The following is a 13,699-nucleotide window of genomic DNA, read 5'->3' on the forward strand; positions in this document are numbered from 1 at the left end:
GTTACGGCATACTCTCTGCTGGAGGCTATGATATTGTTTAACTAGTGTATTTAGTTTAAACTGCGAAATGCTTGCACTATTGGCTAGTGACTGAAACACTCACAGTTCATGGAGTTTGTCTCCTTACAGTACCTCAACCAGCCTAATTCTTACAGCCAGTATTCCCAAAAATGGTGCGTTCAGCCTTTTTTTGCCACACAAACCTCTGACTTCGAATTATTATCATCCTACTGTGACATTGTAGACTCTGGCATCAGCACAATAGCTGCAGGTCGTAATAACGAGTTTGCTTGCTTATTGTTATGATATCTGTCTGTGTCTCCTTCAAACAGAAGTTTAAGCGCTCGATTACTTCTAGGACCCTCCACACATTAGACACTTACAGTGGCCATTCACTATCCTTCTCACACTCATTGGCCTGCCACAGATTCCGGATTCATTGACGCACCCGTTACACGTTTAGCGTAAAAAAAAGAAAAGAAGTGAGACTGGATGGAAAACTCTAAAATTTTGGTCGGAGTTTGTGTAATAGCTGAATGTTTCCTGCAACAACAAAGCATGCGCTATGTCTTACTCGTCTCTTTTCTTTCTCTCTGTCCTGTGAAAAAAAGCTGCCTTCAAGTGCGGTCAGAAACGTCAGGCTCCAAACGGGCCAAATGAAAACAGTAATTGTAAAATATAAAGTCTATTCATTCTACATTGGAATGTTAAAAAACGCAACAGGATGTCACACAAATTGGCCGTTTCATTGACACTCCCCGTTCCGCACAAGCATGCAAAAAATCACTGGAATGCTTTTTTTTTTGGCCTGAACGCACCGTAACAGAGGTGTCATTCATAAATTCCTGCTGCTTTAAAAGAAACACAGTATCTGTGTTGTATTCTTATCTTGTTTGTTCCACTTTCTTCCGTCAGCGGAGGGCAGTAGAAAAGCAGATAAGAATGTCTTTATCTCATCTATTGTTGCTTCTGATCAGAAAAGCAAGATGCATCATTAGTGGCTGATTTGTCAACTGTGTTGGAAGTGTTTTTCGTGTTTCTTTCAATTATTTTGTAGACCTTCCAACATTGACTGATTAGCAGCTGTTTTGTGTTACCAAATCAGAGCTCATTTGCGGTTCATTCTGTGTTACTACACACAAAGGAAACAAGCTGCCAAAGCTGCACGGGTTGACTCGGTTAAAGAAACATTTTTCCTTCTGTTTCAGTTCTTCCACAGCAAGGATTTCCTTTTGAAGGCTTTATTTTTCAAAACTGTAAACCTGTTATATTAGCATTTAAAGCCAAATGTACTTTTGTGCAACTTTTCCAAGCAAAAACCATTAGTTGGTTTTGATAAGAAGTTTTTCAGATATCAGTGTTTTCTGATTCATTTTTAAGCATTTTCTTTTATACCAAAGGGAGACATTTAAAAAAATATATAATTATAGTATTTCAAAACATTTTGAATGGAGTTTTTTCCGGTCAAAAACTCTTCAGCAGTTAACTTTCACAATCAGTGTCCTGGCTTAACACTTGGGCTACATCTACAATACTTTGTTTTGGTTTGAAAACAAATATATATCTGTTGCTACATTTACGCCTCGCGTGCACACTTCTCTGGCGTTTCCGAGCCCCTAAAAGAGAAATTTGGAAATACTCCTGCTCCCATTTGGTTAGAAAACTCTGGGGTTGCTTTGTAACCTGGCTTGTTTCTTTGGAAACAGTGTCCTTTCTCTAAAAAAATAGTTTGTATTTAGTTTTCATTTTCTCTTATTTGTTACTGACCATTGTCAGATTTTCACTGATTTAGACTGAACTCTTTTGACACATGGGATTTGGAAGTCTGAAGACAATTAATGGCATTAATGTCTGTTTTGTAATCTCTCACGCTGGGGTCTTGGCACAAGGCAAAAGACAAATGTACATACATGTCTAGTTGTGCTATAAAAAGCTCAACTGTGAAGGCATTTATTAAGGCCTAATCCACCAAAATGGAGACAGATGTGAAGATTAAATCGAGCATAGCAGGTTTAATGCTGTGAAACAACAAACTAACAGAATACACTTAACTGTGTAATTTTGTTTTTACATGTAATGTTGAGCACATCATTATAAGTGAGCTATTGGTGGTAACCAGCCAGTTGGACTGTGTTCATGTAGAGTAAATTATCATGTTATTTTATCCTATTATATTGTTTACATACCTCCTTATACACTTACTACTGCTAGTGTATACATCTTCATAAAAGTATAATGGTTTTATAGTGTAACCCTGTTGCAGATTACATCACGTTATTAAATACTTAGAAACAGATTTTCAGAACATAAAATGCTTGCTTTTAACGCCTAAATGTTTTTTGACTTAACGTGGAGCCAAGGACCACTGGAACCAATCCGGGACGGAGTCAGACTTTTAAAACATTCAGGTCTTAGTCCAGACCTGTTTCATACAGTCTCTGGCCCAGACCTGGGGCTGGATGGGATTTTTTTGTCATTTACAGCAGCTATATGCACTCATGTTTATGACATTTTATAATAAAATGTATTAAAATCTGTACATGATGTGAGAAAAATATGATAGTTGTCATAACGTTAGGAAGGCGGGTTTGGACCTATATGCAAAGCTGAAGTGGAGGAAGCAGGTATAGAGTTCAAGGGGTTTTATAAGGAAATATACTTACAGCCAAAAGTCCAAAACAGGCAGAGAACTCAACACAATCCAAAAGACAATCAGGAACATGTGGACACAGGCAAGACCTAAAGGGATATTTCACAGTTGGAAAGCTGAATATATCTTTAATTTGGGTTACTTATGTAGTAGAAATGTGATTTATTTTGAACAGTTTTTTAATTTTAATTTTTTATTTTTCAAATGGGTGCCCTCTAGGCCAAGGAAGCCAGAAAATTTGTTTTTGGCTCATGTGGATGAAAGGGGCTCCAGCAGAATCATTGTTTCTGCTAAGATTCTTTATCCCTAATGAGTTGACTAGTGTTACCTGGGGACCTCTAGTAATTTGTAAGTGTCAGACGGAGGTTTGCTGGGATCTTAATCCTGTGCGAGTCTGCCATGTCTCTAATTTGTCAAGTAAAAATCCACCGCAAATTACCTTACCATATTTTACCAAACAAAGGTTATGTGGTAATACTAGTCCTGTGCAAATCAGCATCGTTGTTACTCAGGGTTGTATTGGCTGTGTTGGCAATTATAAATGAAAGTTTTTACAGAGCCTTGACATTAGACTTATACTTCTCTTTATTATTCCTTTTGGATTAATAATCATATGTGGGGGATAATTTCAGTAAAATATACACTTTGCTTATCCTTTGCAAATGCACCACTAGAGACACAGTTATTTTTAAATCATGTGAGGTCCCCTCATACTAGTTCCTTGCAGATAGGGCTCTTGAGTCTTGAGACTATTACCCATCAACATCAGTGTGAAAATATCCCTTTACATAGCTCTGGGGCAAGAAGCTGAAGATACTAGCAGCTGTTCAGTCGGTGCCCATCTTCAAATACATTTTCTTATTTTTTCTTATTTTTTTTGTTTTGAACAATGTGTGATGCTTTTTAAATGCCCTTCCCACAGCCTCACTGTGTAAGATTTGCAGCTCTGTCCTCTTTCTCACACTTATCTCTGAATTTGTTTAGGTGAAAGTGAAATCAGATGGACATTGGATTAGCTGGAAACACGATGCTTTAAATCCTCTTAAGAATTCTACCATCAATCAGTGCATCTATACACATCACGGCCGTACGGGTCTTGGACAGATAATGCATTGATGAGTACCACTTCTTCATCCTTACTTGTTCTAACATGTTTTCTTTTATATCAACAGGTTCACCAAACTGGCGCCCATGTTCCTTGATCCAAATTACAAAAGATTCTCCAAGATTAGTCGTTATTTGCCTCCGTTTGGTGTAAAATCACAAGGTATGATTACACATTCTTGTCTTGTCAACTCAATGTGAGTTGCACTGCATTTCTTTCCACTTAACACAAAAAATTCCAACCACTAGTATGTAAAATACCCCAGCACTGTCAAAGCCTCTGGGCCCTATTTTAACAATCTGAGTGCACAGCGTGAAGCGCATGCCACAGTAGAGTTTAGGGCATGCCCAAATCCTCTTTTGCTAGTTTGACGGCGGGATGAAGAGTACGGCAGGCGCATGGTTCAAAAGGGTTGTACTTAGTGTCTTCATTAGTTCATGATGTAGGTGTGTTTTGGGCGTAACATGCAATAAACCCATCAGAGTGTCATCTACCGTTCCCTTTAAAAGCCAGGCACGTTTGTGACTTGGAGCATTGCTATTATGATGGCGGATTTGCACTGTAATCATGTTTTTTCTTTTCTTTTGCACATTTGTGTGCTTCTGCGCTTCCCTGTTTGTGTGTGTGTGTGTGTGTGTGTGTGTGTGTGTGTTTAACAAGCATTGTGCACGAGCCTAGGCGCATTTTACCAATGTGCTGTTAAAATACCAATGACATGCTGCGCTATTTACTTTACACCAGGTTTTTGTTGGTTAATGCCATGATTACTTCCCGCTGCCTCAAGATAGCAATTTGCCAAGAATTCACCTGAACACACCTCCCTGTAAGACCACACGCCCATGGGCACAAAGATGGGCGCAGGTGTATTTGGTATTTAAATATTGTGGCACTGGATGGTCTTAAAATAGAAAACACACTTGCTCTGCCGTGTGCAAGAAAAGGCCCTCTGTCTGCTTTAAACAAGCTAGTTTCTACGTGTTGTAAAATCATGTCTAAAGAAGTGTTTTAACTGTTCTGAATGGCCACTTTTGAAGTTGGGGTGAAAAGCCTGCCATCATATAATCCCCCTGGTTGCATCCCGAAACCCTTTTGATCCCTCTCCCAACAATTCTGTATGTTGTGTCTTTGTAGCTTTTACTCAATGAATCTAACATACTGGGTTTAAAAGAGCACCCATAGGAACTCTTCAAATTATTCATATACAAGACTCTCTCGAAGAAGTTAGTGGCCTGTTAGTCTATATTGCTGACGTTTCATTTCTGGGATTGTTCAGGTGCCGCTGGAAATTCCGCCAGATCGCCCTCATTTCGGCAGGATGTCCATCACCTTCCTCTTTCTTTGTGTTGCCGTTCTAACCTCCGGTGGATTTCTGAGGACTATGGTTAACTGCTCCTCAGATCTCTGCAGGGTAAATCCAGACCGCTATCTAGACTATCCAATCAAATTATTGGATATGATTTACTGTCAAATCAAAGTTTTCTGTTGCAACACTAAAACAACATTTGAATGTACACAATCTTCCAAAACAAATTCATTCCCGGGGCTATTTTGCATCGGCACCGTGGCTCCCCTAGCGCTTAGCGCAACCCAAGGCGATTTGTGATTGGTTTAAAAAAATAAAATAAGAGCCAATAAACCGTTTTTCTCCGATCCCGGAACGTTGTGTGGGTCAACCACACCCCTCCCCGCAGTGTTGTGGAGGAAGGTCTGGCAATAAAAGACTAGTGGACTGTCTATGGGCTCTTACCTTGCTTTACCACCCATCTTTAATGGTTGTATAACATTGTAACATGTGTCAGCCGCTGGCTCCCAGCTCTGCCTCATTTATCACAGCTAGTCTAGTTGTGCTGGACATGAGGGCATCATAGCTGGGTTGGAATGGGGAGGGAAAATTATTATTTTACTTTCATCTTCATCTCACTTTTTTCTTTTTCTGCTTCTGTTTCTCTCTTATGCTTGCAGAGAAGCTCATAGATATTCTTCTGGCAGCTACTCAGAGCTATGGCCTTGGGAAAAAACTGGACAGGTAAGCTAGTTCCACATAGTGCAGCCATTCCAATATAATATTCCATGTTCTTTCAGCTCTGTATTTAAAGCTACAATTAGGAGCATTTGTAAACAGTTGATGAAGTTAGTTTATAACTTTTGACAATGCACACACATTGAGGTGATTATCAGCATGGGCGTGAATTCCATCTAACAATTTTTGAAGAGAACGTTTTGAAGAGGACACAAATAGTACAGCCCGAATTGTACAGTTTAAAGGGTATGTGCAGTTGTGGAACTAAGTTGGATAGTAGAGAATGTTGAACCCCTAGCAAGAAGGCTAACTAACTAGCCAGTCGCCTCATTATCTATAACTAGCTAAAGAATGTTGCAAGTTTTAAACGTTAGAAACAGGCTGTAACCTGACACCACAGTGGATCTGGGAGAGCTGCAGTTCAAGAGATATTTTGCATGTGCATAGGTAGCTAAGCAATAATGGGCTCTTGAACTTTTGACCTGCTGCATCCGGGTGCCCTGCGCTCCTGGATCCACTGTGGTGTCAGGTTACAGCCTGCCTCAACATAATCATTACTAAGGACTTAACAACAGCAAATTGTTTTTTTGTGAAAAAACTCCTTTTTGGAATATTGGATTGTATGAGTTTGACAATCGACTAGGGTGGACTTCACCGCAACACAGGCAATAAACAGAGGTTTAACTTTATTGCCTTTCTGTCACATCTACTGCAGTCAGATTTACTGTGTTCCCTCGGAGGGAATCACTTCACATAGATAGGCTCTTGTAATTACATTTTGAACATGTTTAGAGGCTAAAAACTTGTGTAAAACTTGCCCTGTTTAATTAAGCCTGTTCCACGGGGATTCCACGGTGTAGACAGCAGCGACTGTTGTCATTCCTCTCACTACTGACAGCCCTCCAAACTTACAAACAACACTGCTACGTGTTGAAATTGACTGGTATTCTCCTTTCAGGAGTAGCTTCTTTAATTCTGGGAGTTCGTGTCCATATATTCTCTGAACAAATTGACAAAGCCATTGTTATAAATTAACAAACAGACTGCGCTTTAATGCTAAATCTGTCTATATACCCTGAAACTCCAGCATTAAGGATTCCAGTTTCCAGATCAGTTATTGAAGTAAAATAGTTGTTTGATTCCACCTTGTTTTTGTCTTTATATGGTCAGACACAATGTACTGAACCGGTTTCATCTGCCAGCCGAGACAATTAGGACTGTGTTTACTTTTCCACCCAGAATTAAGCAGACTAAACACTGAACACATGTACTGAGTCTACAATACAATTTTATGATCATAATAAAATCATAGTGTAACACATTGCCTTAACAGTCACACTTCTGCTTTTAGTACCTCAGAGAGTAATTTACTTAAGTATATATACTGAATAAAGAAGCTAATAATAAAGTATTATATAGTATTATAGTATTAGTATAGTATTAGTATAGTATTATTTAGTTTTAGTGTTTAATGATTTTGTCAACATGAGAGTGAACAAATATGCTTGCTTTAGGCACATTTTTGTTATTGCAACAATCCAAAACCAAAAAGTTAGTGAAGACGCATGTTTTGATGTCTTGTGCTTTTTTCTTTCTTTTTTTTATGAGAAAAAGACATTCTAGCCAAATTATGGGGTAAATGACTGGAGTAAAGTAGTACCATAATAGCATCATAATGGTGCATGGTTCTGTGTTGCAGCAAGAAGTGTAAGACATGCATCATAATAGGAAACGGAGGGATCCTTGCCAACAAGTCTCTGGGAAAGAGGATTAATCAGCTTGATGTGGTGATCAGGTATGTTGTGACACAGAAGTATTATACAGACACAAATCACTTTAATGCCCCTTTTCTTTTCCTTAAAAGGCCATGGCATGAAAATTTCACTTTATGAGGTTTTTTAACATATATAATACATAATGAGTTCCCCCAGCCTGCCTATGGTCCCCCATTGGCTAAAAATGGCGATAGGTGCAAACCGAGCCCTGGGTATCCTGCTCTGCCTTTGAAAAAATGAAAGCTCAGATGGACCGATCTGGAATCTTGCCCCTTGTGAGGTCACAAGAAGCAAGGTTACCTCCCCTATCTCTGCTTTGCCATCATGAGAATTTGGCATGCCCATGAGAGAGAGGTATCATGGCTTTCAAACAAGCAAAGTGGCAGTGGGTCAAGTTTAATTTAATCTTATTCCTGCGCGAATGGGCCATGTTTTCAATTTGTATATGAAAAATTCCTACAGAAATGACCTACCATATTTTGCCAAACACAAGGTCCTGTGATAGTATAGGTCTCGTGCAAATCAACAAGTCTGTGATTTGGCGGGGTCGTATATCATTTTTTCAAGGTTTTTGTTTCTGTGCGCCTTTTTATCCATCTCACGAAGACGAATACTGGATTGCAGTGGGGCTGCGGACGCCTCCTTTCGTGACCAAAGTAGTCTGGACCACGGCCCGACTGGAGACCTCTGTCCCCAAGTCAACGCACTCCCATCGCTGACGGTAATGCTTTGTGGGTGCCGTCACGGTGAGGATAGGGTAAGCCCTTTGGTAACCTTTACCAAGCTTGGCCCAAAAAAAATAGAACCCCAACCCAAGTGCCGTGCGGCAGTCATTCCTCTGGCCCACCCCTGCGGCCGTTCCTTGCGCACCTCCGAGTACCCAACTCTCGTAATACAATTAAATTGGTTAAGCTGGATTAGCCTAACCCGTGTGTCCCACACCAAACGAGGGGCAAGGTCCTCAGATGATACTAATCCCGTGCAAATAGGGATTCATACATTCTACAGTGTTATCCTGTTGCAGGAATTGTATAACTAACTACTTATTAGTCGTCTCTGTCTCTCTTTCTCTGGAGCATGCAGGAGACTGGACAGGCCGGGGATTATCACCGAGCTGTTTGTAGTTTGGTCATTTTTTCAAATTGTCCAGCGATATTTTCTTGTTGTCTCTGCAATTTAGGATTTACGTTAGGGTTTTTGTGCCGTCTTCTTCTTCCGGTAGCAGCAGCCGCATGAGAGAACGTAATCAACTCGCCTACTTGCTCTCTTCATTGACCGAGTGTGTCGTATGGTGTGCAAATTTTAAAGCAGTTACGCTCGGCTTAATATATAAAAATGACTTGATAAAGTCATGTAAGCATTTCAATGTTTGTATTTGGTGATTTGACTAATGCTGTGATTTGTCAATTGATGTTTAAGATGAAAAGTATTTTGGACAGGGCATTTTATGATTGATTTTTCAGGTTGAATCAGGCCCCAGTAAAAGGCTTTGAGAATGATGTTGGCTCCAAGACCACCATGAGGATCTCCTATCCAGAGGGGGCCATCCAGAAGATGGATGGCTACGAGTCTGAGTCCCTGTTTGTCCTCTCGGCCTTTAAACCTCTAGACTTCAAGTGGCTGTTACACATGGTTTTCAAGCAGAAACTGGTAAGGCAGCTAAAAAACTTTTTTTTGCCACTGATGAATTTAGACAGTTGGTGATAAGAGTAGTCCGTAAAAATGTTTCCATCCACCTGTTTTCATGCACATTTCTAATTTGTACGTTTAATTTTTTACAAATATCACAATTTTCACAAAGAAGGCTGTCTGAAACTGATTCTAATCTACACTAGCAGCATGGCTCTGTTGATGTCACCTTATTGGCCCATACTTAAATATCTTTAGAGGAGGGTCTGCCAAAGTGAGACTAAGTATCTACTAACTAAAGCTTCCAGTATAAAGCACATTATTTCTCTCTGAAATGTAACAAGGTAGAAGTAGAAAGTGGCTTGAAAAGAAAAGACACAAGTAATGTTCAAGTACCTCAACGTTTGTACTTAATCTGTCCGCAGACAGACAGACAAACGTATCTGTCTGTGGACACACACAAACACACACACACATAGACTCACAAGGTCAAAACCATACCAGGGTTAAATATGCAATCACATGTGTGTTGGTTGGGTTTCCTGCTCATTTACAAAACACACTGTGGCATGCAAAAAGGTAAAGTGAAGAGAAACGATAGCAAGAGGGAAGGAGTGATGGAAGTCTGTGACCTGGGTGAGCAGAGAAATTAAAATGCAGCCTGGGAAACCTTTGAGGTCATAATCCAACTTTATATCATCTCACTGCAGATATGTCCCTACAGTTTTATTTATGGCAACATAAACATGTTTTAAAATATCTACATACCTACACATTACAAACAAACAAATAAAATATTGTCTTATATTGTAAAATCTTATTTTGAACATTTCTCTCACTCTTTCACACTGGTGATTTTGGCGATGTGGTTTACAGACAGAATTTCCTGCATCTGGTTTTCCCTGGGTAACTTTGTACACATACACAGAAAGATAAGGCAGAGTTGCAATGCAGATGTTTTCACACTTGTAACAGTTTTGCATTCCTCTATGCTTCTGAAATCCATCAGCATGAAAAACAACACATAAAATGTTGTCCAGCCAGTGTGGGTCAACCTCACCAACAGGCTATCAACAGGGTGGAAAACGCAATAAAGTGCCATAACAACTTTTCTATTGAAAGTACATAACAAGAGCACCTACTCAGTGGCTGTGAATGACGCACACACTCCACAGAGGAGATGAGATATGGTATGTGTGATCAGAGAGAAGCTTCTCATTGCAGATACTGACTTCGAAATATAATGGATAAATGCTGGGCAATATACATTGCTATTTTAATTGCTATACATAAACAGATATTAAAGTGTACTGAGTTCTGCATGTCCATGAGTATTCTGCTAAAATACAAAAAAATTGCTTGTTGAATTTAAAACAGATGAAAGTAAATGATTTCCAACATTCCTTTAATGAACAAATAGAACATTGATAAATTCATTTAAAATTCCACCTGGGATTTGTTTTTTGATGCGCTGGGTTTAACCAGTCATTGTTGTTCCACCTAACAATGAAACGAGTTCTTGCCAATTGGAGGCAAATTAGGGCGGGTCTTTGAAACTTAGCTAGTGCGTTTAGGTATCCATGGTAACCCGCAACGCAGCAAAAAAAACATTGAAGCAACGTTTATCAAACCTGAAGAAAATACAACTTTAGTTGAGAAAGGAGGGAAAAACAATGCTGCTGGGCATTAATAGATGAAAGGGTGGAGATGGGAACCCCACAAATTGTGGCAGCCGGGTGCTTGCTATCGACATCTATGTATTTGGTCAAAAATATTGTGATAATTGATTTTCTCCATATTGCCCAGCTCTATCCTGGATTGTGGTAGAGAGGGACGGTTATCTGTGTGTAACAAGTTCCCCCTGTTTAGGCCTTTGGTAGTTATTATAAGCCTAAACATCAATCCAGCATACCAAGGCTGCCTCCTTTGCTGTCATGTTGACCAAGAACATCTCTATGTGGGAACAGGCTTTATGGTCGTACATGCTTCATTGGGAATGTCACACATTCCCGCAGCCAGAGTTACAACATACCTACTTCGTACTCCCTGTCCATTCCTCCATGACAGTAAACAAATGGGGTCGAATAGGCAAAAAGCTTTAAATAGATCCAAATATTAAGATTCAATTTGTAGTGCTTAAGCTTAATGTATGCTCCATCCTTGTATCCTTTTCTGAGAGGACACTACAAGATACTGTATATTACAACAAAATGTGTCCACTCCATTCATATCAATGTGGGTACAGTAAATCTAATATCAATTTACAGGTTAAAAGTACCGAACACTGCAGCCACCAATGTGACCAAGTAAATTTCCACCTCTTTAAAACAATTTGAACAAAAACCTAACATTAGAACCTTCATGAAGGGAAGTTTTTTTGCTGGGATGATGTATTAGGTTGAATTAGTTTTAGCAAGGTGGACCTAATAAACTGGCAGCTGAGTGTAAATCACTGAGATTCTGAATGCTATAATGGAGTATTTACCAGAAAAAAGTACAATTGCTATGACCTGTAATTGAAAGTACCATAGAGTTATGGGCATGCGAAAAGCAAACATGTCTAACATGTGTAGGCATACATGTTTACGATAATATGTCAATCAAGACACTATTTATCACTTGAAGGACACCTATCAGCAAAGGCAGCTTGTTTTATCAGGTAGCTTTCCATATACAGTATTGTGTTCAATATGTTTTTCCTTATGTTTACCAGAAACAACCTACACTTACATAGGCATGCTTTTGATGTTTTAATCCATTGCTCAATTTCGATTGATGCACCTTTTGTAGACAACAATGCAACAATGTTTGGCCATTTGCCAGTTTTGGACTCTTAGTACTGAGAATCACCTGATGTCTAGCGTGCATACCCATTCAACTGGCAGCTAGAGTGGGGAGTATGAGACTTCAGATCTGATGAACATCAGATAGCAGCTGTCATTCTGCTGCAGAACTGGAGGCAGAGAAGGAAGCCTGGGCCTCATGTGGCTATCACCAGGGTGGTCTTAGTCCTGGATCACATTTCACCTCCACTGACAGGTGGAAGCACCGATGCTGTCGCAGCTGTATTGCTACATCCCTGTTGTTTGTTGTCAACAGGCCTATGTCTTGTCTACAGTGGAAGTGACTTAAACACTTATTTTAGCTGTTGATCCCATCCACACCGGCTCTCGACATGCTCCATCACATTGCTAGCACTGTGACCTGAGGCAAGCTTTTACACTTCTCTTCTAGTCTATTTTTTATTTTACAAATCCATTAAAACAGGCTTGTAAAACCCACACACTTGAACTATTTTAAATGCAAAGCATCCAGAAAACAAAGAGCATTGCTTCTCAAATTTCCATCTTTATGCATATGATTCAATTTAGAAGTTTTAACAGTTAGTTATATATGGTATTGTCTGCCATGTTTCCACAATCAGGATGAAGTCAGAAAACGTGCTTGAATGTATGATTTAAAGGGATAGTTTGCCCCTTTTAATCCAGCTCTGTTTCATCTCTGTGTGGGCAGTGTGTTTAGATGAGCAGTGTTTGGCTTCCCTTTGTGGCACTAGTCAATGGAGCTACCCGAGAGCAGCTGAGGTCTGCCAAGATTTGCCGGATGATGCAAAACTTGTGTGTATCACAGCAGATCGTGCACCACGGCCACAAAATATTTCTCTTTAATAATGATTGTTTTAGATGAATCCATAAGGGCCCCAATATGCTTCAAATAACCAACAGCATCTAAAAAACCCTGCCTTACCACCTTCCTGACATTACAATTGTGGTGCTACATTAAAAAATTTTTTTCACTTTCCCCACCAGTTCCAGTGTGGATGGTATTGCATTGCCAGACCTTCCTCCACAGCGCTCGAAAGAAGGTCTGGCTAGTCCACACAGCATTCCAGGATGGGAGAAAAATGTGCTTTGGATTTTTGCCGTTTCTTTAAACCAATCAGAATCATCTTGGACTGCACTGACCGTATTATACAATCACAGTGACTCTGCAAAATAGCCTCAGGAAGAACCTTGTTGTGGTAGAACTTCTGGGTTGTAATGGTACATTGGATAAGATTCATGCCCTTAGCCTGTGTCCCTGAGTAAGACAATTGACCCTGAGTTACTCCAGAGGCGTGCGATGTTTGACATACATAGCAATTCAATTCAATTCAATTTTATTTATAGTATCAATTCATAACAAGAGTTATCTCAAGACACTATACAGATAGACCACACTCCAGAATTTACAAGGACCCAACAGTTCTAGTAGTCTCCTCCAGAGCAAGCAACGGTGCGACAGTGGCGAGGAAAAACTTCCTTTTAGGCAGAAACCTTGGTCAGACCCAGGCTCTTAGTAGGCGGTGTCTGACGGGCGGGTTGGGGTTGGAATGAAGAGTGGCAATAACAAAAATAGACGAAAATTTGTAGTCTGTAGCAGTTCTTTGTAGTAGTTTGCGTCATAGCAGGACGCTGTGCGGCATTACAAGGCACAGCAGGACATAGCAGGGCACTGCAGTGTAGCAGTAGAACATGGCA

At 39.9% G+C, this 13,699-nt stretch overlaps 1 protein-coding gene across 2 annotated transcripts in view; it reads left to right on the plus strand.

Annotated features, from left to right (window-relative positions):
- st3gal3a (ST3 beta-galactoside alpha-2,3-sialyltransferase 3a) overlaps positions 1-13,699 on the plus strand; it is a 52,997-nt gene that overhangs the window by 26,125 nt on the left and 13,173 nt on the right. For both annotated transcript variants that reach the window (XM_034882259.1, XM_034882260.1), the window contains exons 7-10: positions 3,823-3,917; positions 5,718-5,781; positions 7,475-7,570; positions 9,014-9,200. In XM_034882259.1, coding sequence (XP_034738150.1) covers positions 3,823-3,917; positions 5,718-5,781; positions 7,475-7,570; positions 9,014-9,200 — 442 coding nt within the window. The remainder of the gene's footprint in view (positions 1-3,822; positions 3,918-5,717; positions 5,782-7,474; positions 7,571-9,013; positions 9,201-13,699) is intronic.

This window comes from Etheostoma cragini, chromosome 9, assembly GCF_013103735.1.
Source record: "Etheostoma cragini isolate CJK2018 chromosome 9, CSU_Ecrag_1.0, whole genome shotgun sequence".
Lineage (NCBI taxonomy): Eukaryota > Metazoa > Chordata > Actinopteri > Perciformes > Percidae > Etheostoma > Etheostoma cragini.